This window comes from Ranitomeya variabilis, chromosome 8, assembly GCF_051348905.1.
Source record: "Ranitomeya variabilis isolate aRanVar5 chromosome 8, aRanVar5.hap1, whole genome shotgun sequence".
Classification (NCBI taxonomy): domain Eukaryota; kingdom Metazoa; phylum Chordata; class Amphibia; order Anura; family Dendrobatidae; genus Ranitomeya; species Ranitomeya variabilis.
Window position 1 is genome coordinate 59,489,388 of NC_135239.1, and position 27,253 is coordinate 59,516,640.

The window sequence follows — 27,253 nt, forward strand, 5'->3', positions numbered from 1 at the left end:
CACCGCACTTGGGGCTCTATAGATGCATTTGGCCCCGGTCTGTGACCTAAATGGAAGGTTTTCTATTAACTTGCATTAAGCAACAAATATTTGTTAAACTACGACTTCCATCTTCCTGTTCGGACGCTGTGAGGGTTGTAGTTCCATAGAACACGCAAAGAAAAACTAAAATGGAAACCACGAGGAAAGTGAAAGCTGCGAAGCACGTATACTCAGCAGACAGTGACACTTGACAGCACTGCGCATGCGCACTGAGTAGGGTCGCAGACACTCAGACGGTCCCACTAGAGACCTGCGCACTGGGGGTCCAGTATACGGAGAACGTCCTGCCAGCGCATGCGCGAGGGATAACAATGAGCCGTCGTCGTTCGTGCTGAGCGCGTCTTCGCTACCACGTGATCGAGCTCTATATAAGGAGGAGCGCTGAGGCTGTTGGTTTACTCGTCGGGTAGAGCGGACGCCTCCATAATGGCGTCAACGAGTCGGTGAGTGACCCGTCTGGTTTTACAGCTGTCTGACCCGTTCTATGTCGTTGTGTGCTGCCGGGTGAGCGGGCTCGCTTTCTGGCTGCTCGTTGTACTGGGCGGGGAGCGCTGGCAGTTGGCTCAGGGGTCCTGAGGTGATATGGCAGCTCCCAGCTGTGGAGCCAGGACCACCCGGCGGCTCCCACACTCCTGACCCCATATGTGCTGACCCCGGAGTCCCCACACTCATGAACTAGTCTGTTGTCACGTGACTCCCAGTTATCTAGGGGCAAGCTGGGTGACCACCAATATGGCGGCCTTAAAGGGACAGTACCCAGACTTTTTCAGGTTTTAGTTCTGCTGGAAGCCTCTTATCTAGTGATGGCCGCGTAGCTGAGACGAGGGGTGCGTAAAGGGAGCGTCACAGCAGAGCTGGCACTGTGGTGGGCTTTCAGGAACGACATTTTAGTCCCCGTGCCGCTTTCTTAAAGTGTATGACCACTCTCAGATTGTGCAGCGGAAATCGCAAGGCCGGATCCACATTGCATCTCTGTGGATGAGTTTTCGTAAAATCGTAAACCGCCCTGATCCTATAAGGGTCACTTTAGAGAAAATCCTCCGTGTACGACCTGTGAGGACCCCCGAGCTGTTCTGGTCAGGGGTCTGCACGGCGCCATACGAAGGGACAAACCTAAAAAGGTCTGCAGTGAAACCTGACGGAACACAACAGGCCGAGCACGCAACTTCATTATCGAGCACAGCAAATCCATTTTTTGTTTTAGGAATGGTGAGAGGGATTATTTTTTTTTTTTTTCATGTCATTATTTATTTTTCCTCCTATGTTTGTACTACATGCTGCAATACTTCACCCTGTGGCTGAGCTTTACTGGAGCACCGGGATGGCGGCCATGGGGTCTTTCATGCGGCCCCTGTTTCTATGGCAACACATCCATGTAGTGTCCGCTGCGCATCGTTTTTCTGTTGGTTTTCACCCTTTGCAAATTTTGACAAAATCCACATTTATTACCTGCACATTCGTTGTAGACAGTTTTTGTCTCCTTGTGACTGGGCCCTGGGCTGTTTGGTCCTGCAGGACTTGGTGCTCTCACGTCACGCGGTCCCCATCGTCTGATCCTGGGGCGCTGTATTGTTTGGTTTTACTCTTTGCACTTAGTGGTAATGGTTTATACTAATCGTAGTTATAGGTTCTTTATTTTTTGCATAAATGAAAAGTTCCACAACTTTCCAATGTCACCACTTTTAGATTTTAGGTTGCAGTCAGTGAATAAGGACACTTGCATACCTGTGTATCCAGTCTCGGGTTGGCAAAAAATAACTTTTTCTTAATGGGTCTGTTGGGGTGGGGGGAAAAGTGGCTGCAATGGTAATGGGATACCCCCCACCAGAAGAAGTCAGGAGCCCGGCTGGGGACACCGTACAGAGCTGTGCTTGTCTGGTAAGACAGTATCCTGGGCCTATTTATGATAAGTAGTGGACAGCCCCTTTAAATAAGGCTGAGTTCACATCTGCGTTGGAGGCAGTCACAGATCCAGTCATAGTTGATGAGAATTGACAGATGCCCCAACGGACCCCCAACATTCTACATAAGTTAGTGGGGTCCATTGTTTGATTTTTTTTTTTTTTCCCAGCTTTCTGTCACTTTTGGTTCCTTGCTCTTTCAACGGGCGATGACCAGAAATTAGTTTTGCACCAGTCATGTGAAATCGGCCGTCATCAGCAGCTGCACAGATCTCACGTCGAATTTCCTGCAACGCTTTATACTGAGGTCTATTTGTGCTTTTGTACTGAACATGGGAGCAGAAGCACAAAATGAACCTGCTGGACCTGGCACTTGGTAGACCTCACGGCTGCCCGACTGTCGATGACTTTAACAGTCAGCTGCTTTCTGGTATTTTTGGCCTCTAATGTCAGAGCCTCCAATACAGATGTAGATACTGCCCTAAGCTACGTTCATACGTGAACTTGGACATTTTATTTTGTGCTTTCTAAGAAACAAGCAAAATTCATGTTGAAAAGAGTTTTTTACATAACTGATGAGTACAGGTGCAGTGAGGCCCCGTGTACAAGTTCTGAGACAGGCGAAGTTGTGCCTTTTTCCATTCTAAAGATGTTTCAGCAAACCTTTTTCTTCCCTAATCCCTCATATATAATCTTGTATTAAAATCGTATCCATCAGTCTTCCTTGGTTTCCAGCTCTGCTCTGGTCCTCATTTGCACAACATGGCAGCTTTTCAATTTTGCTGGCCGACTAGGTGTATGGAGCCATAGCTGCTTTCCATGTCCGAGACTGAAGCCCCATAAACCTAAATTGAGAAAACTATTTCTGGTCCAAATATAAACCTCTTGTGTGAACAGGCTAGTCTCCGGTGACGTGGGCCATAAGAGGACCGAGGTGGTGGCAAAAACCAAGCAAGACAGCGATTGACTAAGTGTCTTAATGCACTTGGAATGGGAAGTTTTTTTTTTTTTATAGTGTAAACGGATACTGCGGTACGTTTTTTAAATCTGCAACATGTAAATTAATTTGCCTAATGAGACAAAACAAAATCCACAATTAAAAATCACATGCGCTTTTTTTTTTTGCTCACTGGCCACAGAATTTAAACAAGATTGCCAGTGTGCCCCCAGCTGCCATTGGCCTCCTACAATGCTATCGCAGGGTGCTAATGGGTTGTCATTGTAGCTGGAGTTCTGGTGAAGTCCCTATGGTTGCCATCTTGGGTCTTCTGTGAAGCTCGGTCTGTGGCTGAGCTTTATGGGACTACTTCATTTTGTATTTATACTGCACAATACATTAGACTTGCAGAATATAGAGGAAGTGGTCAAAGGAGTTGGAGGTTAAAGTCTCTTGGAAAGACTATAAAAAATAAGTTTAACATATTTTGAATTGCACCCTCACTTTTTCAGTGTTTTAAAAATAAATAAAAAATCAATTGTTGTGCTTGTAAAAGTCTGATCTATAATATAATTTTTTTTAACCCATGCAGTAAATGCAAATCCCATACAATGAGAAATAAAATCAAAATACCAGAATTGCATTTTTTGGGGGGCGCGAAATAACCCTAATAATGCCATAAAGAGGGTCAAAGCATTAGGTCATGTACACTGAGTGTTTTGTCACTTTTTTTCCATCCGTATTTGTAAGCCAAAACCAGGAGTGGGTGATAAATACAGAAGTGGTGATGTGCTTCTATTATACTTTTCCTCTGATTGTTCCACTCCTGGTTTAGGCTTACAAATACTGAGGTAAAAATACTGACCAAATACTGAATGTGTGAATGGGGCCTTGCCTAAGAATGATAACATATGGCAGCTGCCATGTGTGTAGAGAGAGAAAAAATCTCCTTTTATTAGTGCGGACTTGAAAATTCATGTCGCTGGGTTATTTTTATCGCCCAACAAACTCCATTTAAAAAAAAAAAAAAATGGAAATTGCAATTTTTATCCAGTTCTCTTCTCTTGGATTTTTTTTTTTTACATGTTTTTCGGTACGTTATATGGGGAAGTGAATCGTGTCGTTCAAAAGTTCAACTTCTCCCACAAAAAAACCTCATGTAGCTGGAAATGGAAAAGTAAAAGTTAAAAAAGATGAAAAAAAACACAAAAATCCTAAATACTGATGGCGGAAGGAGGTTAAATCAGTGTAGTCCCTTGGCTTCTGTTATAACAAATGAGTCGTCAGGTGTGAATGGAGCCTGAGCTGACAGCGCACTGTGCAGACACTGACGAGCCGCCACAGGACCAGTGCTGTATAGGTCCTCATTCACTGATGGCAAAATTGGACCTCTGATGATGGGAGCGGAGCCATGTGAGCCATGGCACTGTGTGATCTGTCACTATCGCGTGCTCTCCTGGAGGAGCCCATGGTAATTCTCACTGCAGTGTGACATGGAGAACATTTTTATTGACTTCTAGAAGTACAAAGCATCACATGAAATATTTAGGGAGGGGTATCACAGCTTTGTTCTTAGGGTATGTTCCCACAGTTTTTTTCATGCCATGTGAGCATACCCTTAAAGGCAATGTTTTATTTTATTGGAGCGATATGCTGGTGCCCAGATCTGTGCTCACCAGTAATTGTGATCTGAGCACCGCAATAAATGATATAACTGCTCCCCTCAGATTGCCGGAATTGTCAGCTAAGCTCTGTATCTAATCCGATGATGTGATAGTCCGCTGAGCCGTGTATTCAATCAGATCATGTGATACTGACTGCTGAACAGAGTAATTACTTAGATCTAGGTGCTGCATTCCCAATATGACATGACTGCTCTGCTCCGATCTCTGTAGGGATTCCTCCCTCTATTCAGCAGTTGAAGATCCTAGTATCTATTCCTGGGGCCAGCTTTCCCAAGTCGATAACAAAATAAACTTGCGTGGCATCATCGCAGCTGTAAGAGGTCTATCAAAGCATAAAATTAATTCTCCCTTATTTGAAAAGGCATAAATCGAAAAATAAACGAAATGCAATAATCAAAACTTTTTCTGTACTACAAATAAACACGTCACTGCTTTATCCAAAAGAAAAAGTCCTCACAGAAAAACTGGAAAATAAAAACTTTACGGTTCTTAAAAAAAAAAAAAAAAAAAGCTTGACACGTGTATACACGTACCGTATACTTGCACACACAAACTTCTGTATTACAGGTTAGATATCAGACACATGCTGACTGTTGCCATACAATGAACGTCTTAAACCCCCCCCCCCATAAACAATGGAGGAATTGTTTATCCAATGCCTGTTTACATTGCAATGTGGGAAGGGGGCGCTATTTAAATTTCTGCTTCAGCAGGAAAACCAGAATCTGCTCTTCCAGCTGTCCTTGGCGACAGTCTACTATCCAGTATCACATTGCAGTCACAATCATCAAAATGTCACTTCATCCTCCCTTATACTTTTGCAAATGCCCATAGAGAAGAAGAGTGACATCCATCACGAGCTCAGATCCCGCCCACTTTTACTGCAGTTGTAAAGTGAGCTAGTGTTGCACTATAATTTCATGGCAAATTTCAGCTTTTGCTCCCCCTAGTGTTTAAAAGTATCACAGCTTTTTTTTTTTTTTACAAAAAAAATTCCTATTAATACCATTAAAACACTTAATACTTTTACATTTTTTTCAGATGAGAAAATTATTTTTTACACATTCCCTTTAAATAAATTTAATCTGTTTCTAGCTTTTGATTTACCAATGTGGTTTCATATAGAAGCAATGCTCTGATATTTAATTTTTTTTTTCTGCTCCTCTAGACAAACGGCAAGGATTGTGGTAAAAATTAACTCTAATTTTTTTAGCAGTGCAGTACTAGCTTTTTGCACCTACAGATTTTTTTTTTTTTTTTTTTTTGTGATGACAGCATTGTTCCTGTCCTGGGTGTAACATATCTGACCCCTTGGCTCTACTGAACCTGTTTCTGTAGGTGGTTGTGGTGCGCTGTAAGTTTGGGTCAGTAGAGCCACATGGTGTTGGCTTTTGATTCTTTGGTATGATGCATCTCTTTTTATCACAACCGTTGCACCAAGTAAGCGATCAGTGTTCTCTGCTGCGGAGCTCAGAATGCTGAGCCCTGTATAACCCCGCCCACACCACTGATTGGCAGCTCTGTGTACTCTGTGTATTGGCAGAAAGCTGCTGATTAGTTGTGGGGATGGAGTTGGACCAGGGGACACAGGGCCAGTTGTCATCTAGTGGTAAACTCCTACTGAAAAAACACTGATTGCATTGAAGCAGAAAAACACAGCCTAGTAAGTGACACATTGCTGGAATCGGGGTCTCTGCCCCTCCATTATGCCGCACTCCGATTACATAGGTAAAAGCTGACAGGTTCCCTAAAACAGGTTTACACCAGCAGATTTTGTCCCAAGATGAGAGCAAATTAACAATCTGTGCTTTTTTTATAAGGGCCGATACGAACTACATGGTGACAAATGATTAAGGCTATGTGCACATGGTGTGGATTAGTCTGAGGAATTTCTGTTGCGGATTCTGCATCTCTTGGCAGAAAACGCAGCTGCGGATTCTGTGCGTTTTTGGTGCGGATTTGCTGTGGATTTTTGGCAGATTTCTTGTGTTTTTTACCCCTGCGGCTTTCTATAATGGAATGGGTACGCAAAAAAAAGTGACATGCTACTTCTTTTAATCCGCAGCGTTTCCGCACGGAATTTTCCGCACAATTAGCACAGCATTTTTTTTTTTTTTACAATTGATTTACATTGTACTGTAAATCACTTGTGGATCTGCAGCGTTTCTGCACCGCAAAAAGCGCTGCGGATCCGGTTATCGCAGGTCTCGACCTACTCTCTGAGTCCACTGTAGAGATGACGTCACGGCACCGGAGAGATAAGACACAATACACCAGGGCTGTATTTGAAATATCTCTAGTTTTTAATAAGCTTACACACACTTTTATGCATTCTTGTGTTGGAGGCGGATTCTCCATATATTGGCTAAGCGTCGGAGTGTATTACTCCCTTGCCTCCCTATGGTTTCGCAAACACATTTTTGCACAGTACATTATTCGTTATTTTACCAAGGACATTCCCTGCTACAATTAGTTCTTCTGAATCAGCGATAACAGCACAATGAAGAATAGTGAATTATGTCTTTGTTTTTCTGACGTTTAATAACACTTATACAAAATGGAGGCAAACAAGATAAAATGGATCCTGCTCTAACAATCCGCAGGAAATCCGCAACGTGTGCTCATAGCGTAAGGGGCTTCTCTGTGCTTATTTTGATGACTTATTGGATGAATCCGACACTGGCTACTGAAATAGCCACTACAGAGTGTGGAGTTGTTGTTTTTATCTCTGTACACTATTACATCCAGCCACAGCTGATTTTGGGTGGTGACAAAGGCAACACACACACACTTACTTACTTGGACCAATGTTGTTCTATGGGGCCGTGCACATGTCTGCGATTTATTTATTTTTTTCTTTTACCAAGGAAAAAATCGCAGTGTGCACGATTTATATCCGATATTCAGATCGCACTCACGCAAGTCAATAAATCTGTGGAACACATTAGACTGCACTCAGATGACGTCAGAGACTGACAGAATGGAGACATTTTTTTTTTCTCACCTTCTCCACATCTGAGAGTCAAATCACGCTGATCAGTGTGTGATAAACACAGTTGGCCCGATTCTCTCAGATCAGACCCTAGCCTAAAGATCAGCCATCAGTGTGAAGGTAATGGGCAACTCCTTTAAGTTGTAAACCAAAAATACTCAATGACTGGAATAAGCTTTACCTTGTGTTCAGCGACTAATATGTTGCACTGAGGACGGTGTAGAGATACAGCTTCCACATTAGAGCATTTGTGGACTCCAGCACATCTACGCTGAGCCATGTGTCGTAGTCGCTGTGCTCCTGTGGCTCGTCCTTAGAGGTCTGACATATATAGCAGACCTTTCTCATGATTTTTTTTTCTATAACTATTTGCTCAAATTTACCCACATTTATGACTAGAGCACGAGACTGCTGCACCAAACACTGGCTTCAGTGCTGATGTAGACGGCTCGAGCCCCCCGAGCCCAGTGATTGCCACTTCTTCTGAAAGCCCTGACTGTATGAAAATGTGTTTTTTTGGGGGGGAGGAGTTGTAGTTGTGAATGACACTGTTCATTTTTTTAACCAAAATAGAAGTGCTGTGAAATGTTGAAGGGGAAAAATTTAATCCCGCCATTGTTTTGTTGATGATGTGATTGTTGTTTTTTTTTTTTGTGACGAGCTGACCTTTTTATACTATTTTGGGATTTTATTTCTTTCCACATGCAGATTAATTTTATATTTTGATCGCCTTTACAGACCTAAATGGATTGCTTATTATGTACTGTAATTCAATATATTGACATATTGAAACTGATGCTCTTATGAAGCCCAGACTAGGGCCAAGCTTCATCGGAGGACCAAGATTGTCAGTGAGGTGGGGGAATAGTTGCTGATGTTGGTGCCACTGTACGCACACAATGGCAACCAGTTAATTTAAATGTCACGAACAGAAGTGTATAACATGGTTACTCGACAGCTATCTGCGCCATCTTCCATCACTGTTGTATAGTGTAGCACAGCCAGGTACACTGCAGGCTCTGCTCCTGAGCCCGCTCTATACGCTTGCACCCAATGTAGGACTTGCTGTTATGTCATGGGCAGGGTAAGTCACTTCCTAATTTCAGATCTGTTTATCACGTGGCCTCCATGAACCGTGCTCATGGTAAACTATAAAGGTATTTTCATAGATTTGAACGTAGAGGCAAGGTGTTCTCTATATACACATATAATGTTGTGTAATTGTTTGCTGTCGGTGAATAGAGCTATAATTTGCATTCCATGGTGTAAAACCCTGTCCTGACCTAACAATATATATTGTGTGTGACTAAGATGGCTGTTGTGTGGAATCCAGAATAGCAACAGTCCAAACAATAGCCGACACTCGCATCTTCTGAAAAGAATTACCTTATTGAGCCAGTAGTATAAAAGGTGCAAAAATAGTTGAACACAATAGCACAAAAATTAAGGCAACTTTCCAATATTTCACATTTTTGAAATGCACGGATATCGTACCACCATACTTGTATATATTCTGAAAATGAACACCTTGCACGTTGTGGATAAACCACTGATCGAACTACTTTCATGGGATCTTTTATGCTATGTTAAAGGGGGTTTCCACACCCAGGGAAGAAGATCCAAAGAAAAATACTTAAAGAAAGAAACCTAGTATTGGGTGTACTTGCTTTCACCCTGGGTCCATCACTGGCTCCTTGCTGCTGCTCTGGTATCTGTTGTGGCTGCAGCGGTGACAACACGTCGACAGTGCACATCACTGCTGTAGTTGAGCCGCTGTTCTCAGTGATGTCTGCTGTCAAGGTGATGTAACCGCTGCAGCCACATGACTGCTGTAGCTGAGCTCTGTGTGCGCTGTCAGTGTGATGCTACTGCTGTAGCTGAGCTCTGTGATGTGCGCTGTCAGTGTGATGTGACTGCTGTAGCTGAGCTCTGTGATGCTACTGCTGTAGCTGAGCTCTATGATGTGTGCTGTCAGTGTGATGATACTGCTGTAGCTAAGCTCCTTGGTGTGCGCTGTCAGTGTGATGTTACTGCTGTAGCTGAGCTCTGTGATGTGCGCTGTCAGTGTGATGTTACTGCTGTAGCTGAGCTCCTTGGTGTGCGCTGTCAGTGTGATGTTACTGCTGTAGCTGAGCTCCTTGGTGTGCGCTGTCAGTGTGATGTTACTGCTGTAGCTAAGCTCCTTGGTGTGCGCTGTCAGTGTGATGTTACTGCTGTAGCTGAGCTCTGTGATGTGCGCTGTCAGTGTGATGTTACTGCTGTAGCTGAGCTCCTTGGTGTGCGCTGTCAGTGTGATGTTACTGCTGTAGCTAAGCTCCTTGGTGTGCGCTGTCAGTGTGATGTTACTGCTGTAGCTGAGCTCTGTGATGTGCGCTGTCAGTGTGATGTTACTGCTGTAGCTGAGCTCCTTGGTGTGCGCTGTCAGTGTGATGTTACTGCTGTAGCTGAGCTCCTTGGTGTGCGCTGTCAGTGTGATGATACTGCTGTAGCTAAGCTCCTTGGTGTGCGCTGTCAGTGTGATGTTACTGCTGTAGCTGAGCTCTGTGATGTGCGCTGTCAGTGTGATGTTACTGCTGTAGCTGAGCTCCTTGGTGTGCGCTGTCAGTGTGATGTTACTGCTGTAGCTGAGCTCCTTGGTGTGCGCTGTCAGTGTGATGTTACTGCTGTAGCTGAGCTCCTTGGTGTGCGCTGTCAGTGTGATGTTACTGCTGTAGCTAAGCTCCTTGGTGTGCGCTGTCAGTGTGATGTTACTGCTGTAGCTGAGCTCTGTGATGTGCGCTGTCAGTGTGATGTTACTGCTGTAGCTGAGCTCCTTGGTGTGCGCTGTCAGTGTGATGTTACTGCTGTAGCTGAGCTCCTTGGTGTGCGCTGTCAGTGTGATGATACTGCTGTAGCTAAGCTCCTTGGTGTGCGCTGTCAGTGTGATGTTACTGCTGTAGCTGAGCTCTGTGATGTGCGCTGTCAGTGTGATGTTACTGCTGTAGCTGAGCTCCTTGGTGTGCGCTGTCAGTGTGATGTTACTGCTGTAGCTGAGCTCCTTGGTGTGCGCTGTCAGTGTGATGTTACTGCTGTAGCTAAGCTCCTTGGTGTGCGCTGTCAGTGTGATGTTACTGCTGTAGCTGAGCTCTGTGATGTGCGCTGTCAGTGTGATGTTACTGCTGTAGCTGAGCTCCTTGGTGTGCGCTGTCAGTGTGATGTTACTGCTGTAGCTGAGCTCTGTGATGTGCGCTGTCAGTGTGATGTTACTGCTGTAGCTGAGCTCTATGATGTGTGCTGTCAGTGTGATGATACTGCTGTAGCTGAGCTCTGTGATGCTACTGCTGTAGCTGAGCTCTATGATGTGCGCGGTCAGTGTGATGTTACTGCTGTAGCTGAGCTCTATGATGTGTGCTATCAGTGTGATGATACTGCTGTAGCTGAGCTCTGTGATGCTACTGCTGTAGCTGAGCTCTATGATGTGCGCTGTCAGTGTGATGTTACTGCTGTAGCTGAGCTCTGTGATGTGCGCTGTCAGTGTGATGTTACTGCTGTAGCTGAGCTCTGTGATGTGCGCTGTCAGTGTGATGTTACTGTTGTAGCTGAGCTCTGTGATGTGCGCTGTGTCAGTGTGATGTTACTGCTGTAGCTAAGCTCTGTGATGTGCGCTGTCAGTGTGATGTTACTGCTGTAGCTAAGCTCTATGATGTGTGCTGTCAGTGTGATGATGCTGCTGTAGCTGAGCTCTGTGATGTGTGCTGTCAGTGTGATGTGACTGCTGTAGCTGAGCTCTGTGATGTGACTGCTGTAGCTGAGCTCTGTGATGTGCGCTGTCAGTGTGATGTTACTGCTGTAGCTGAGCCGCCGAGCTCTGTGATGTGCGCTGTCGACGTGATGTCACCTCTGCCGCAATAAACAGACTGAGGAAGAGAGCCTCTCTGTTTGTTTTGTATTGTTTGGGGTCCACTTTCCGGACAGTGGCAAACCCCAATTTAAAGGAGTTGTCCACTGCTGACAACCCCTTTTTTAAATACTATAGTCCCCAGTGTCAAATGAAAACTACGGGTGCACTGCTTACCTCCCAACGATGACGGCGCAGAGTTTCTGGTAACATTAAGTCTGAGCAGTGACTCTCAACGCCTGACAAAAATAAAAGTAGAAGCTGAGCGGAGATCATACATGGCACTTATGTCTCTACGAAATCATTAAAGCTGCAGAGGAAAACCCTTTGATCTAGTGTCGATGCCGGTAAATATTTGCGTCACGCAGCTGACAAGTGACCTGATTATATACAGATATTTACAGCTTCCTCCTCCCCCACCAGGAAGAACAAATGTATATTCTGCTCCCCGGCTTCATACAAGGGCTCTGAATATTCCACCGAAAGGGTCAATACTGGGGTCATGTAAAGGGCGAGGAGGGCTCTAATCTGACCCATTGTGTTCCAGCTGTAGCAATTGTTCTAGGACGATGCCCCCCTTTCACATACGTGGGTGTATAATTTCTACATATGTTTGTGGTGAACTGTACTGAATAGAATTGTCTTAATGGGCTGATCCCAAAATAAGTCCTATGAATAAGAGATCATACTGACTGCTGGGCGTCCGACTGAGTAGGGCTGTAGTAATATGGCCCTGTGGAGTATGCACAGACTCATTATAGGGCTGTAGTAATATGGCCCTGCGGAGTATGCAGAGACTCATTATAGGGCTGTAGTAATATGGCCCTGCGGAGGTGGAGTATGCACAGACTCATGGTCTATAGGGCTGTAGTAATATGGCCCTACGGAGGTGGAGTATGCACACTCATGGTCTATAGGGCTGTAGTATTATGGCCCTGCGGAGGTGGAGTATGCACAGACTCATGGTCTATAGGGCTGTAGTAATATGGCCCTACGGAGGTGGAGTATGCACACTCATGGTCTATAGTACTGTAGTATTATGGCCCTGTGGAGTATGCACCCTCATGGTCTATAGGGCTGTAGTAACATGGCCCTGCGGAGGTGGAGTATGCAGACTCTCATGGTCTATAGGACTGTAGTAATATGGCCCTGTGGAGGTGGAGTATGCAGACGCTCATGGTCTATAGGACTGTAGTAATATGGACTGCAGATATGGAGAATGCAGATACTGTCTATATGGCTGTAGTAATATGGCCCTACGGAGGTGGAGTATGCACACTCATGGTCTATAGTACTGTAGTATTATAGCCCTGTGGAGTATGCACCCTCATGGTCTATAGGGTTGTAGTAATATGGCCCTGCGGAGGTGGAGTATGCAGACACTCGTGGTCTATAGGACTGTAGTAATATGGACTGCAGATATGGAGAATGCAGATACTGTCTATATGGCTGTAGTAATATGGCCCTACGGAGGTGGAGTATGCACACTCATGGTCTATAGGGCTGTAGTATTATGGCCCTGCGGAGGTGGAGTATGCACAGACTCATGGTCTATAGGGCTGTAGTAATATGGCCCTACGGAGGTGGAGTATGCACACTCATGGTCTATAGTACTGTAGTATTATGGCCCTGTGGAGTATGCACCCTCATGGTCTATAGGGCTGTAGTAACATGGCCCTGCGGAGGTGGAGTATGCAGACTCTCATGGTCTATAGGACTGTAGTAATATGGCCCTGTGGAGGTGGAGTATGCAGACGCTCATGGTCTATAGGACTGTAGTAATATGGACTGCAGATATGGAGAATGCAGATACTGTCTATATGGCTGTAGTAATATGGCCCTACGGAGGTGGAGTATGCACACTCATGGTCTATAGTACTGTAGTATTATAGCCCTGTGGAGTATGCACCCTCATGGTCTATAGGGTTGTAGTAATATGGCCCTGCGGAGGTGGAGTATGCAGACACTCGTGGTCTATAGGACTGTAGTAATATGGACTGCAGATATGGAGAATGCAGATACTGTCTATATGGCTGTAGTAATATGGCCCTACGGAGGTGGAGTATGCACCCTCATGGTCTATAGGGTTGTAGTAATATGGACTGCAGATATGGAGAATGCAGACACTGTCTATATGGCTGTAGTAATATGGCCCTGCGGAGGTGGAGTATGCAGACACTCGTGGTCTATAGGGCTGAATGCTGCTTGGTGGTGTACCATGGAGCTGGTTATAGATGAGAGCGGTCCACTGTATTTTGGCGAGATCCGATGTCTGTGATGGTCGTGCATGGAAGCCGGGCATCAGATCCCCACAAATGAGTGACCTCTGTCCATGGATTGCTGTTAAATATCCAGAAAACCCCACGCCTGAAAGCTCCGTGTGAACGTGCCCCTCAGCGCTGCCTGTAAGGCCCCGTCTCACATAGCGATTTACCAACGATCACGACCAGCGATATGACCTGGCCGTGATCGTTGGTAAGTCGTTGTGTGGTCGCTGGGGAGCTGTCACACAGACAGCTCTCTCCAGCGACCAACGATCAGGAGAACGACTTCGGCATCGCTGAAACTGTCTTCAACGATGCCGAAGTCCCCCTGCAGCACCCGGGTAACCAGGGTAAACATCGGGTTACTAAGCGCAGGGCCGCGCTTAGTAACCCGATGTTTACCCTGGTTACCAAAAAAAACAAACAGTACATACTCGCCTTTCGGTGTCCAGGTCCCTTGCCGTCTGCTTCCTGCTCTGACTGAGATCCAGCCGTACAGTGAGAGCAGAGCGCAGCGGTGACGTCACTGCTGTGCTCTCACTTCTCACTGTACGGCGGCAGTCAGTGAGAGCAGGAAGCAGACGGCGAGGGACCTGGACACCGAAAGGCGAGTATGTACTGTTTGTTTTTTTTGGTAACCAGGGTAAACATCGGGTTACTAAGCGCGGCCCTGCGCTTAGTAACCCGATGTTTACCCTGGTTACCAGTGAAGACATCGCTGGATCGGTGTCACACACACCGATTCAGCGATGTCAGCGGGGCCTCAACGACCAAAAAAAGGTCCAGGCCATTCCGACACGACCAGCGATCTCGCAGCAGGGGCCTGATCGCTGGTACGTGTCACACATAGCGAGATCGCTACTGAGGTCGCTGTTGCGTCACAAAACTTGTGACTCAGCAGCGATCTCGCTAGCGATCTCGCTATGTGAGACGGGGCCTTTAAGTGCGCTGCTTTGCTGCTTGTCTTTTGTGTTCAGTCTGGTAATCCCCCTGATGTAGGTGTAAATGCCGCCCCCCTATTGTAGGTTGGGAGCTCTGAGAATCACACAGTTCCCGGTGAAGACTACATAGATACAAGAATAGTTTCCATTCATTAGGGAAACCCTGTGACCTCCGAGGCCTGACCGGTGACTGCATGTAATTGCTGTGCCGCACTTCATTTACCGAAATATGAGCCAAAAGGCAAGTCAAAGGGAGTAGCCCAAATGTGTAAGATGTCAGGGTGTGTGCCTCGCTCCAGTGCCTTTGTCTGATTTGACAGATGGAGGCAATAAGGAGGACACATTCTTCTGTGTTATGACTGGGTGCAAGCAAAGTGCGGCATTACTAGATTCCGGTATTTCAGGAATTGGGCAGATTCGGCTTCTGTGGACATGGAAGGTATATCGGTAAGAGGTGATAGGAGTGCGGTATACAGGGATGGGGCTGACAGATGCCGCATGCTGGTTCTGTACATATCCAGTAGGAAATGTAACGGAGCAGCGTTCACACAACCAATCTGCCACTCCATCTGTGTATAGTTGATGGAGTTGTAACCTGTCCAGCGGATAGGTGATAACTAGTGGTGAGCACAAGTGCACGTTACTAGCGTTTACCTAGGGTGCTCGCGTACGCGCAGCGTGGGTGCTCAGGTGAGATGTTTGCATCCCCACGGCTGTTAGCCACAAAACAGCCGTGAAACATGCGGCCGCAGGAACTCTGTAAGGAGTCACTCGAGCACCCTCAATTCTTGGGGCAAACTCTAGTAACATGCCCTTGCGCTCATCACTAGTGATAACCTACTTTTATTAGTGGGGTCCTACTGCTGGGCCCACACTGATCCCAGAACAGAATTTTTCTCCCCATCTCAAAATGGCCGAGCAGATTGTGTGGCTGAGTGCTGCCCGTCCGTTCTCTATGGACCTGCCAAGCCCTGCACTTTTTCCTGGCAGCCCCATAGAGAATGAATGGAGTCACGGTTGAGCATGTGCATTTCTCCTGCTTCACACTGGTTCACAGCATTTCAAAGCAGAGGAGATCTGGGTGCAGTCACGGCAGCTCTGGTACATGCAGGTCAGGCACCATGAATCTAATGAGGAGTTCCCTCAATTCTGTCTAGGCCGTGACCTCACATACTGCTAACAGGAATCCGGGAATTGTTACATGGTGGAATGCAACGATTTACTAACACATGTCAGGAGAGATGCGTCCTCCTCACTATATGCACCCATTACTATAGCAATGCAGTGCACCTTTTCAATACCTGAAAATGTAACCCCTTCCCGACCCATGACGCCTATGTGGCGTCATGGAATGATCGCATCCCTGCAGATCGGGTGAAAGGGTTAACTCCTATTTTACCCGATCTGCAGGGAGAGGGGGAGTTGTACTTCAGCCTAGGGGGGGTGGCTTTGCCCCCACGTGGCTACGATCGCTCTGATTGGCTGTTGAAAGTGCAACAGCCAATCAGAGCAATTTGCAATATTTCACCTATGAAAATGGTGAAATATTGCAATCCAGCCATGGCCGATGCTGCAATAGCATCTGCCATGGCTGGAAATCATGTTCTGGCCCCCCCACCGCCCCCGATCTCCTCCCCAGTCCAACGTTCTGTCCGGTACCCCCCTCCGTCCCCCTGTTCGCTCCCCCGTGCTCCTGTCCGCTCCCCCCGTCCTCCGATCCCCCCCCTGTGCTCCGATCCACCCCCCCAACACCCCCTCATACTTACCGAGCCTCCCGAAGTCGGTCCGTCTTCTCCCTGGGCGCCGCCATCTTCCAAGATGGCGGGCGCATGCTCAGTGCACCCGCCGAATCTGCCGGCTGGCAGATTCGTTACAAGTACATTTTGATCGCTGTGGTAGGTTCTATCACAGCGATCAAAATAAAAAAAATAATAAATAAACCCCCCCCCTTTATCACCCCCATAGGTAGGGACAATAATAAAATAAAGAAAATATTTTTTTTTCTTTTTCCACTAGGGTTAGGGTTAGAACTAGGGTTAGAACTAGGGGTAGGGTTAGGGGTAGGGTTATGGCATGTGCACACAGTGCGGATTTGGCCGCGGATCGGCCGCGGATCCGCAGCGGATTGGCCGCGGATCCGCAGCGGATTGGCCGCTGCGAATTCGTAGCAGTTTTACATCAGGTTTACAGTATCATGTACACCTATAGAAAACCAAATCCGCTGTGCCCATGGTGCGGAAAATTCCGTGCAGAAACGCTGCGTTGTATTTTCCGCAGCATGTCAATTCTTTGTGAAGATTCCGCAGCGTTTTACACCTGTTCCTCAATAGGAATCCGCAGGTGAAATCCGCACAAAAAAAACACTGGAAATCTGCTGTAAATCCGCAGGTAAAACGCAGTGCCTTTTACCTGCAGATTTTTCAAAAATCGTGCGGAAAAATCTCACACGAATCCGCAACGTGGGCACATAGCCTTAGGGTTAGGGTTGGAATTAGGGCTAGGGTTAGAAATAGGGTTAAGATTAGGCTTGTAGTTAGGGTTACGGATAGGGTTAGGGGTGTGTTGGGGTTACAGTTGTGGTTAGGGTTGGGATTAGGGTTAGGGTTGGGATTAGGGTTAGGATTAGGATTGGAATTAGGGTTACGGGTGTGTTGGGGTTAGGGTTGTGGTTAGGGGTGTGTTGGGGTTAGGGTTGTGATTAGGGTTATGGCTACAGTTGGGATTAGGATTAGGGGTGTGTTGGGGTTAGTGTTGAAGTTAGAATTGAGGGGTTTCCACTGTTTAGGCACATCAGGGGTCTCCAAACGCAACATGGCACCACCATTGATTCCAGCCAATCTTGCGTTCAAAAAGTCAAATGGTGCTCCCTCCCTTCCAAGCCCCGACGTGCGCCCAAACAGTGGTTTACCCCCACATTTGGGGTACCAGCGTACTCAGGACAAACTGGGCAACAACTGTTGGGGTCCAATTTCTCCTGATACCCTTGCAAAAATAAAAAATTACTTGCTAAAACATAATTTTTGAGGAAAGAACAATTATTTTTTATTTTCACGGCTCTGCGTTATAAACTTCTGTGAAGCACTTGGGGGTTGAACGTGCTCACCACACATCTAGATAAGTTCCGTGGGGGGTCTAGTTTCCAAAATGGGGTCACTTGTGGGGGGTTTCTACTGTTTAGGCATATCAGGGGCTCTGCAAACGTAACATGATGCCCGCAGACCATTCCATCAAAGTCTGCATTTCAAAACGTCACTACTTCCCTTCCGAGCCCCGGCATGTGCCCAAACAGTGGTTTACCCCCACATATGGGGTATCAGCGTACTCAGGAGAAACTGGAAAACAACTTTTGGGGTCAAATTTCTCCTGTTACCCTTGCAAAAATAAAAAATTCTGGGCTAAAAAATATTTTTGAGGAAAGGAAACACATTTATTAATTTCACGGCTCTGCGTTATAAACTTCTGTGAAGCACTTGGGGGTTCAAAGTGCTCACCACACATCTAGATAAGTTCCCTTGGGGGTCTAGTTTCCAAAATGGAGTCACTTGTGGGGAGTTCCTACTGTTTAAGCACATCAGATGCTCTGCAAACGCAACCTGACGCCCGCAGAGCATTCCATCAAAGTCTGCATTTTAAAACATCACTACTTCCCTTCCAAACCCCGACGTGTGCCAAAACAGTGGTTTACCCCCACATATGGGGTATCAGCATACTCAGGAGAAACTGGACAACAACTTTTGGGGTCCAATTTCTCCTGTTACCCTTGGGAAAATAAAAAAATGTGGGCTAAAAAATCATTTTTGAGAAAAGAAAAATTATTTTTTATTTTCATGGCTCTGCGTTATAAACTTCTGTGAAGCACTTGGGGGTTCAAAGTGCTCACCACACATCTAGATTAGTTCCTTCGGAGGTCTAGTTTCCAAAATGGGGTCACTTGTGCGGGAGCTCCAATGTTTAGGCACACAGGGGCTCTCCAAACGCGACATGGTGTCCGCTAATGATTGGAGCTAATTTTCCATTCAAAAAGCCAAATGGTGTGCCTTCCCTTCCGAGCCCTGCGGTGCGCCCAAACAGTGGTTTACCCCCACATATGCGGTATCATCGTACTCAGGACAAACTGGACAACAACATTTGGGGTCCAATTTCTCCTATTACCCTTGGGAAAATAAAAAATTCTGGGCTAAAATCATTTTTGAGGAAAGAAAAATTATTTTTTATTTTCACGGCTCTGCGTTATAAACTTCTGTAAAGCACCTGGGGGTTATAAGTGCTCACTATGCATCTAGATAAGTTCCTTGGGGGGTGTAGTTTCCAAAATGGGGTCACTTGTAGGGGAGCTCCAATGTTTAGGCACACAGGGGCTCTCCAAACGCGACATGGTGTCCGCTAATGATTGGAGCTAATTTTCCATTCAAAAAGTCAAATGGCACGCCTCCCCTTCCGAGCCTTGCCGTGCACCCAAACAGTGGTTTACCCCCACATATGAGGTATCGGCGTACTCAGGAGAAATTGCCCAACAAGTTTTAGGATCCATTTTATCCTGTTGCCCATGTGAAAATGAAAAAATTGAGGCTAAAAGAAATTTTGTGTGAAAAAAAAGTACTTTTTCATTTTTACGGATCAATTTGTGAAGCACCTGAGAGTTTAAAGTGCTCACTATGCTTCTAGATAAGTTCCTTGGGGGGTCTAGTTTCCAAAATGGGGTCACTTGTGGGGGAGCCCCAATGTTTAGGCACACAGGGGCTCTCCAAACGTGACATGGTGTCTGCTAGCGATGGAGATAATTTTTCATTGAAAAAGTCAAATGGCGCTCCTTCCCTTCCGAGCCCTGCCGTGCGCCCAAACAGTGGTTTACCCCCACATATGAGGTATCAGCGTACTCAGAACAAATTGGACAACAACGTTCGTGGTCCAGTTTCTCCTTTTACCCTTGGGAAAATAAAAAAAATTTTGCTAAAAGATCATTTTTGTGACTAAAAAGTTAAATGTTCATTTTTTACTTCCATGTTGCTTCTGCTGCTGTGAAACACCTGAAGGGTTAATAAACTTCTTGAATGTGGTTTTGAGCACCTTGAGGGGTGCAGTTTTTAGAATGGTGTCACTTTGGGGTATTTTCAGCCATATAGAACCCTCAAACTGACTTCAAATGTGAGGTGGTCCCTAAAAAAAATGGTTTTGTAAATTTTGTTGTAAAAATGAGAAATCACTGGTCAAATTTTAACCCTTATAACTTCCTAGCAAAAAAAAATTTGTTTCCAAAATTGTGCTGATGTAAAGTAGATATGTGGGAAATGTTATTTATTAACTATTTTGTGTCACATAACTCTCTAGTTTAACAGAATAAAAATTCAAAATGTGAAAATTGCAAAATTTTCAAAATTTTTGCCAAATTTCCATTTTTTTCACAAATAAACTCAGAAATTATCGACCTAAATTTACCACTAACATGAAGCCCAATATGTCACGAAAAAACAATCTCAGAATCGCTAGGATCCGTTGAAGCGTTCCTGAGTTATTACCTCATAAAGGGACACTGGTCAGAATTGCAAAAAACGGCAAGGTCATGAAGGGGTTAACATTGGTGTTTCATTTTTTTTTTTCCCATAGTGTGGAACCGAGAGTGACTTGTCCAAATCATCCTGAAGCCATTTTGGTTGAAGATTATAGAGCAGGGGACATGATCTGCTCAGAATGTGGACTTGTTGTAGGTAAGATCAGTATAATGGAGGACGGCAGATCCGCACGGGGAAGGGAAGTGATATTGTCAATTCATGACCTCCTGTTCCAATCACAGGCCTTGGTCCGCCAGGTGGCTGAAGAACAATAGTCACCCTGGTACAGACCACCCAAGTGGCCACGACTGGACCCATGGGGTTTAGAATAAAACAAACTTCATGTTTTTCTATTTCTGCCTCTCTGGAGTAAACTCCTGTTTATTACTTCAGGTGATCGAGTTATTGATGTTGGCTCTGAATGGAGAACCTTCAGCAACGACAAAGCTTCCAAAGATCCATCCAGAGTTGGAGATACCCAGAATCCTCTTCTAAGTGGTGGAGACCTGAGTACAATGATCGGGAAGGTACTTCTTATGGAACATTCTGGCTTCTAGACGTATGCATGGGGGGCTTATTGGTAATATAAACTGATGTCTCGTTCCACTCGGTGACCACCTGAAGACAGCGCTGCTGCCCAATTCAACAAGACCAGCTATTTTTCTTGTCCTCCTTGATGAGGGGGCACGGTGGAGTCAGACTGCTGATTCATGAAGAGGTGCATGCTTCTGTGTGTGACAAGTGGCGTGCACCTGCCTCACTACGCCAGAAATCTTGCTCTATTCAGGGACTGGAGTAAGATTTCTGACCTATGGAACAGCACACCTCGTCATGAATTAGATGAATCATAGAATGGTAGGAATGTAAGGGACCTCCAGGGTCATCATGTCCAACCCCCTGCTCGATGCAGGATTCACTAAACCATCTCAGACAGATGTGTGTCCAGCCTATGTTTGAAGACTTACATTAAAGGAGAACTCGCCACCTCTCATGTCAGCCTGTTCCTCTCCTTGATCATCCTCACTGTCAAAAACTTTTTTCTAATCTCTTTCAGTTTCATTCCATTGCTTCTCGTGTTTCCATGTGCAAATGAGAATAATGATGATCCCTCTACACTGTGACAGCCCTCCAGATATTTGTAGACTGCTATTAAGTCTCCTCTTGGCTTTCTTTTTTGCAAGCTAAAGATTCTCAGATCCTTTAACCATTCCCCTCATAGGACATACTTTGCAGTCTACTCACCATCCTGGTAGCCCTTCTCTGAAAAACTGGAGCAAGTTCAATATCATAATTTATTTATTTATTTTTTTTTAAATGTGGTGCTGAGAACTGGACACGGTATTCCAGATGAGGCTAAGCAGGAGTAGAAGGGGATAATTACTTCACGTGATCTAGACTCTGTTTCTGTTAATACATCCTAGAACTGTGTTTGCCTTATTTGCTGCTGCATCACACTGGTGACTCATGTGCAGTCTGTCATCTGTTAGTATACCCAAGTCTTTTTCACACGTGCTGTGGCGTCATGCCCCCGCAGATCCCCCCTCCCCCATCTCACCCTTGCTCCACACATTTTGTCGGAACTACAATAAACTAATGTGAAAATGCCAAAGGCCTAAAAAAAATAAAGTGCCATTCATATCTTATGTATTTTTTGTCATAGGGAACAGGTGCAGCAAGTTTTGATGAGTTTGGAAATTCCAAATATCAGAACCGTAGGACGATGAGCAGTTCAGACCGCGCCATGATGAACGCGTTTAAGGAAATCACAACTATGGCAGACCGAATAAACCTCCCACGTAATATTATCGTAAGTCAGCATCTGGCAATGCAGAGCGTGAACGCCAGAAGTATCCAAGTATCTCTTCTCTAAAATACTTTGTGTGTTTTGTTTAATTTTTATTTCTTTTAAAGGATCGGACTAATAATTTATTTAAACAAGTTTATGAACAGAAAAGCCTGAAGGGTAGAAGTAATGACGCCATAGCTTCCGCATGTCTGTATATTGCATGTAGACAAGAAGGGGTACCCCGAACATTTAAAGGTAACTCTGCCAAACTACTGTATAGCGCTGCTGGGAATTGTGTAACTTGATCATGGCTCTTGTCTAAGGTTTCTAATGATGATAGTTGGCCTAGGTGTGGCTTTGCTACACAACCGCAATCTAGTCATAAGCTACATGTTGCAGAAAACTCCTTAGCAGTGAGCGGTGTTGTCATGGCTCAGGGGACCCCACTGTGAGGGGGTAGATCCTGTGGTCCGGGCTGTGGGGACCCCCACTGATTGCTCACAACACTGTCCCAAAGTGTTCTCTTCAGGAAGGCACGAGTGCATGCACAGAGCCGTGATCAACCCTTTACGCCCTCGCTCATGCAGATGCTGAACTCTCCTGCTTCCCTGGAGTCAGAACATCAGGGGTTTGGGGCTCGAACCAGCAGAATCTACAGGATGGAGGCCCAGACCCCCGTCTATTTGGGGGACCATGGGTACACTTAAAACATATGAACACATCTGCTCTGTTCTGAGACAAAGGCATCACTGTCATACTTGGTGACAGTCACCCAGGCAGAACTTTCTTTTTTTTTTTTTTTTATCCTTCCCCTGAAAGATCCCACTGACCTAAAACAGGATCCATAATATAAAGGGGCCACTGCACAGAACAAAGCATTCGATTATGTTCAGCTTTTTCAATTGAAGGAGTTATTTAATACATTTAGTTAATGTACAAATGTTCCGCACTCACCGGCTGCCCTGAACTGTGCTGGGCCCCCTGCTGGCCTCCTGGTTTCTTCATTGGTGACTGCTGCAGACAATCACTGTGCTCCCATCTCATTAAAGTGCCTTTGCAGCGTGTGTTTTGTCTTTCTTTCATCACTAGAGTGGTGATATTAATGTAAGTTCCCTACTAGTGATGAGCAAACGTGCTCAGATAAGGCGTTATCTGAGCATGCTCTGGTGTATCGTCATTGTGCTCGAATAATATCTTGGAGTCCCTTTAGCTGTACGATTCGCAGCTGTTGAGACGGCTGCAGGGATTGTCTAACAGTCGCGAATCATTCAGCTGCAGGGACGTGAACATATTATTCGTACACACTGATAACACCAGAGCATGCTCAGACAACACATTACCCAAGCACGTTCGCACATCACTACTCATCACTATTGCCTACCCCTAGTAGTATACTTGCCACCCGCTGTTCCCGGCTCCGCCATCTTGTTACCGCAGATTCAGATGATTGGGATGTCGGGGTCACAAGCTCTGTGTAACTCCAAGAACCTTGTTCCGGCTCTCATAGACTTACACTGAGTTGTGACTTCTGGATCACCCGGCAGGTGTCAACCCACTGGAGACCGACCGTAGCGGCACTGGGAACAGGTGAAGACGGCAGCTGGGGAGTATAAAATTAGGAGCAGGGACCTTGGATCAGTAGCACCACTCCAGCGCTGCAATAAAAGAACACTATAGTGGTGCTTTTCTAAACTATAGGGGGCAAACCGATGAAAAGCAATATGGCTGCCCTTCCCAAGTAAAAAAAACTATAGATAATATAATCTGCATGGCCGTTTTCAGAAAGCTGTTCTACCAGAGGTGGCAGCCGCCTTTCCTGCCCGCCAGTAACGAACCTCTGGGCCATTGTCGCCTTCTGTGAGCTGTTTGGTTTCCCTGTTGCGGAGGGGGGTCTTGTCCCATGTGGGCACATCTGATGCTGATTATTTGCTGGCATTTAATTAACTTGCTCTTGTGGACGGACTACAGTAGTCTGACAACTGATGTTTACTTTGTAGAAATCTGCGCTGTCTCAAGAATCTCCAAGAAAGAAATTGGCAAATGTTTCAAGCTGATCTTGAAAGCGTTGGAAACAAATGTGGATTTGATTACTACGGGAGACTTTATGTCCAGGTTCTGCTCAAACTTGGGCCTCAGCAAACAAGTGCAGATGGCGGCTACTTGCATCGCACGCAAGGCTGTGGAGCTGGACTTGGTGCCTGGAAGAAGTCCCATATCGGTGGCAGCTGCTGCCATTTACATGGCTTCACAAGCATCTGCCGAAAAGAGAACGCAGAAAGGTTAGTAAAATGCTGCCGGGATGACCCCGCGCTGTTCGGAGACCCTCGCTCTTGTGTACACTGCTTGGGGTGGATTGCTGAAGGCTCGTTTTCCTGGTGGTGTCGGATAGCGTGTGAATATAGAGGTACACAAAAACGGCACTGAGCCTCATCTCATACAGTCGGAAAAAGCAGAAGTACACAAGTTATGTGGAGAAACGCAATGGAAATATTATGACTTCTGCTCTGAGTGCATGCAGTGTATCATATTCCTTACATCTACGCAGGTGAAAAAATTCACTCTGTGATAAGCGGGTGCTGCTGCCGCAGAAACATTAATTTTTAATTAAAGGACCCATCACGAGGTCAGAAGTGGCCAGGTTTTGCTCTCCTCTTATTCCTGCTGCTCGCCTGTGTGCAATTTTTTTTTTTTTTTATTGTTTCGTTCTATATAAATGACAAAAGCACGGTCCATGAAATAGTACCTAACAAAGCTTGGTCCTTGGAAGATCCACAGGAAGGTTTTCAGCGCACATTTAACAATCCATGGTAGAAATGTAAAATCTCCAGAATCTACTTTTTTTTTTTTTTTCCATTTTATACTTTTTAGTTCTATAATGCATCCTTTGTTCAGCCCTGTGTTTCCAATTTCACGCGAGTGGAATACAGCAGAATTCTGAGGACGCGGGCAGACTGCTGTATAAACTGGAGCGGGATCGGAGCGCAGTGCACGAACTGGCCGGCCGCACTCTACCCAAGTGTGACCATGTATTTCTATGCAGCTGTCTCGCTCTGGTCAGGAGAGCCGCTGCCAGTCTGTGCATTGCGGGCCCATCCCTCTTCAGTTTATACGGCCATCTGACTGCGCTCTTATGGAAAGTATGGGCCAAAATCCAACCACAATGACACAAGTCTGCATCTGCTGAGAGTCCATTCACACTGCAGGAGTAGATACATTTTTTTTTTCCGTCCTGGATATGCGTTCTCCATGTTGAGGGGAGAAAGCCAGTTGGCTCCCACACCAGCTAATTACCTATGAGAAAAATCACTCATCGTGAAGTCCAAAATGTTTGTTCTCCCCACCCACCTCCATCTTTCAAAAATTTGGACCGTTCTATACACAATATGGTCGACCAGTCCCATTGGGGTTCTCAAATAAATAAAAATATATATATATATATATATATATATATATATATATATATATATATATATATATATATATATATATATATATATATATATATATATAGATAGAGATAATGCACATGGAGTCGCTGTACAGTTCTGCATCTGTACCTTACCAAATCTGTGCTTCCTTTTCACAGAGATCGGTGACATCGCAGGCGTAGCTGACGTAACTATCCGACAGTCCTACAGACTCATCTACCCGCGGGCTCCGGACTTGTTCCCCGCGGACTTCAAGTTTGACACACCTGTCGACAAGTTGCCGCAGTTATAAGATGCCCCCCCCCATGCGTTTCTGGAATAGTCGACCCTTTTGATTACGGTTTTATTTCAAGTTGATGCAGAGACGTCAAGTAAAATTGGTGCAAATCTGCAGCAAGTCTAATAAAACATTCCAAGCGTTTTCTATATGTATATATCACAGCAGGTGAAATATTTAAGATTTGAACAATGGCGTGATTCTTTGTTTTGCATACATTGTATACGGACTGCTAATAAATACTTTCCAGAAATTCTTCTTCGTCATCCTTTAAGAGCCAGACGCAGAAGTGCAGCGTCTGGCAAGTTGTGGACCACGGCGGTTCATGGTGACATTTGACTGCATTTGTTTTAAGCCTTTTTACTGTACATTGTAACACTGGACTTGCTGCTTTTGATTAATGCAATTTTCTATTTAACTTTTTTTGTATTTGACCAATTGTAATTTTTGTTTTTCTTTTATAGACCTTTTTCCTTTTGGTAATTTTCAACACCTTATGGACACTTATTGCTGAACACAAATTCTCAACTTGACAGTAACATCAGGGCCCGAACACTTTACTGTTTTATTTCTTAAACAGTTATTCTCTTGTTCTTTTAATGGGTAAATTGCAAGTGCTTGTGAACACTGGCAACATTGAAATTTGTTTAAAAAAAAAAAATCACTATTATTGAGAATAAAGTGTTTTTTATTACTATTGTATACTGCTCATTACCTAAAGTCTCTGCCACCTGGGGGAGATCATTACGTATTTGGATTTGCGTTGAGTTCAATGGGAAAAGTATAAATCTGTGTTCTTCCAAGAATAGGCCACAAGTTCATCTGTATCTTAGATCTGCACAGTGGCTGTTTATTTTTTCTCATTTTATCAATAGGTGGGTGCAGTATGAGAACTTGGCTGCTTTGCAAGTCCAGAAACAAATGTTTTAGGACTGAGAAGGCAGAGAGGCGCTGTGATACATGCACAGTCACGGCCAAAAATTAAGACTGACACAAACTTATGTTCACAATTTGCCGTTTTCTGTGTTTTTAGATCTTTAGTCAGATGTTTCAATACTTTTTTTTTAATTAGTTATCAACATTTCAGAATTTAACAAATCATCAAGTTCATGCGAAGAGTCAATATTTAGTGTTGTCCCTTGTTTCTCAAGACTTCTGCCCTTCGCCCTGGCAGCTGGATATCCGCTTCTAGGCCAAACTTTGACTGATGGCAACCCATTCTTGTCTCATCAGTGTTTGGTGTTTTTCTCCACCTTCGGTTTGAGGATTGACCATATGTTCTCCATTGATATCGAGAAGTAATGATTTTCTTGGCCGCGGACCCAAAATTTCACGGTTTTCACATAACTTGGCACTTTTGCCTTGTGACATGGAGCTCCATCATGCTGGAAAAAGCATTCCTCTCCCAATGATTGTGGAGTAATTTGACGAAGTTACTATTGCAGGATATTTAGACTTCATTTTTTATTTACGGCAGTGTTATTAGGCAAAATTGTGAGTGAGTCCAACGCCTTGATGAAACGCAACAGAACTAATAGTCCTTACCTTTTTCTTCGGACAATTCCAGTTGTTCC

The 27,253-nt window shown here is 45.1% G+C and overlaps 1 protein-coding gene across 3 annotated transcripts; it reads left to right on the forward strand.

Annotated features, from left to right (window-relative positions):
* Window positions 1-234: 234 nt before the first annotated feature.
* Window positions 235-25,932, forward strand: GTF2B (general transcription factor IIB). 3 transcript variants are annotated; one of them, XM_077277538.1, is made up of 7 exons: window positions 235-485; window positions 20,244-20,344; window positions 20,582-20,715; window positions 21,849-21,995; window positions 22,100-22,229; window positions 23,972-24,253; window positions 25,561-25,932. In XM_077277538.1, exons 1-7 carry the CDS (start codon window positions 469-471, stop codon window positions 25,692-25,694), a joined length of 945 nt encoding a protein of 314 aa, XP_077133653.1. In that variant the 5' UTR covers window positions 235-468; the 3' UTR covers window positions 25,695-25,932. The 3 variants fall into 3 exon arrangements, with proteins under 3 accessions (XP_077133653.1, XP_077133654.1, XP_077133652.1); XM_077277539.1 differs by lacking the exon at window positions 235-485 and adding an exon at window positions 494-1,251; XM_077277537.1 differs by lacking the exon at window positions 235-485 and adding an exon at window positions 14,980-15,086.
* Window positions 25,933-27,253: the final 1,321 nt, after the last annotated feature.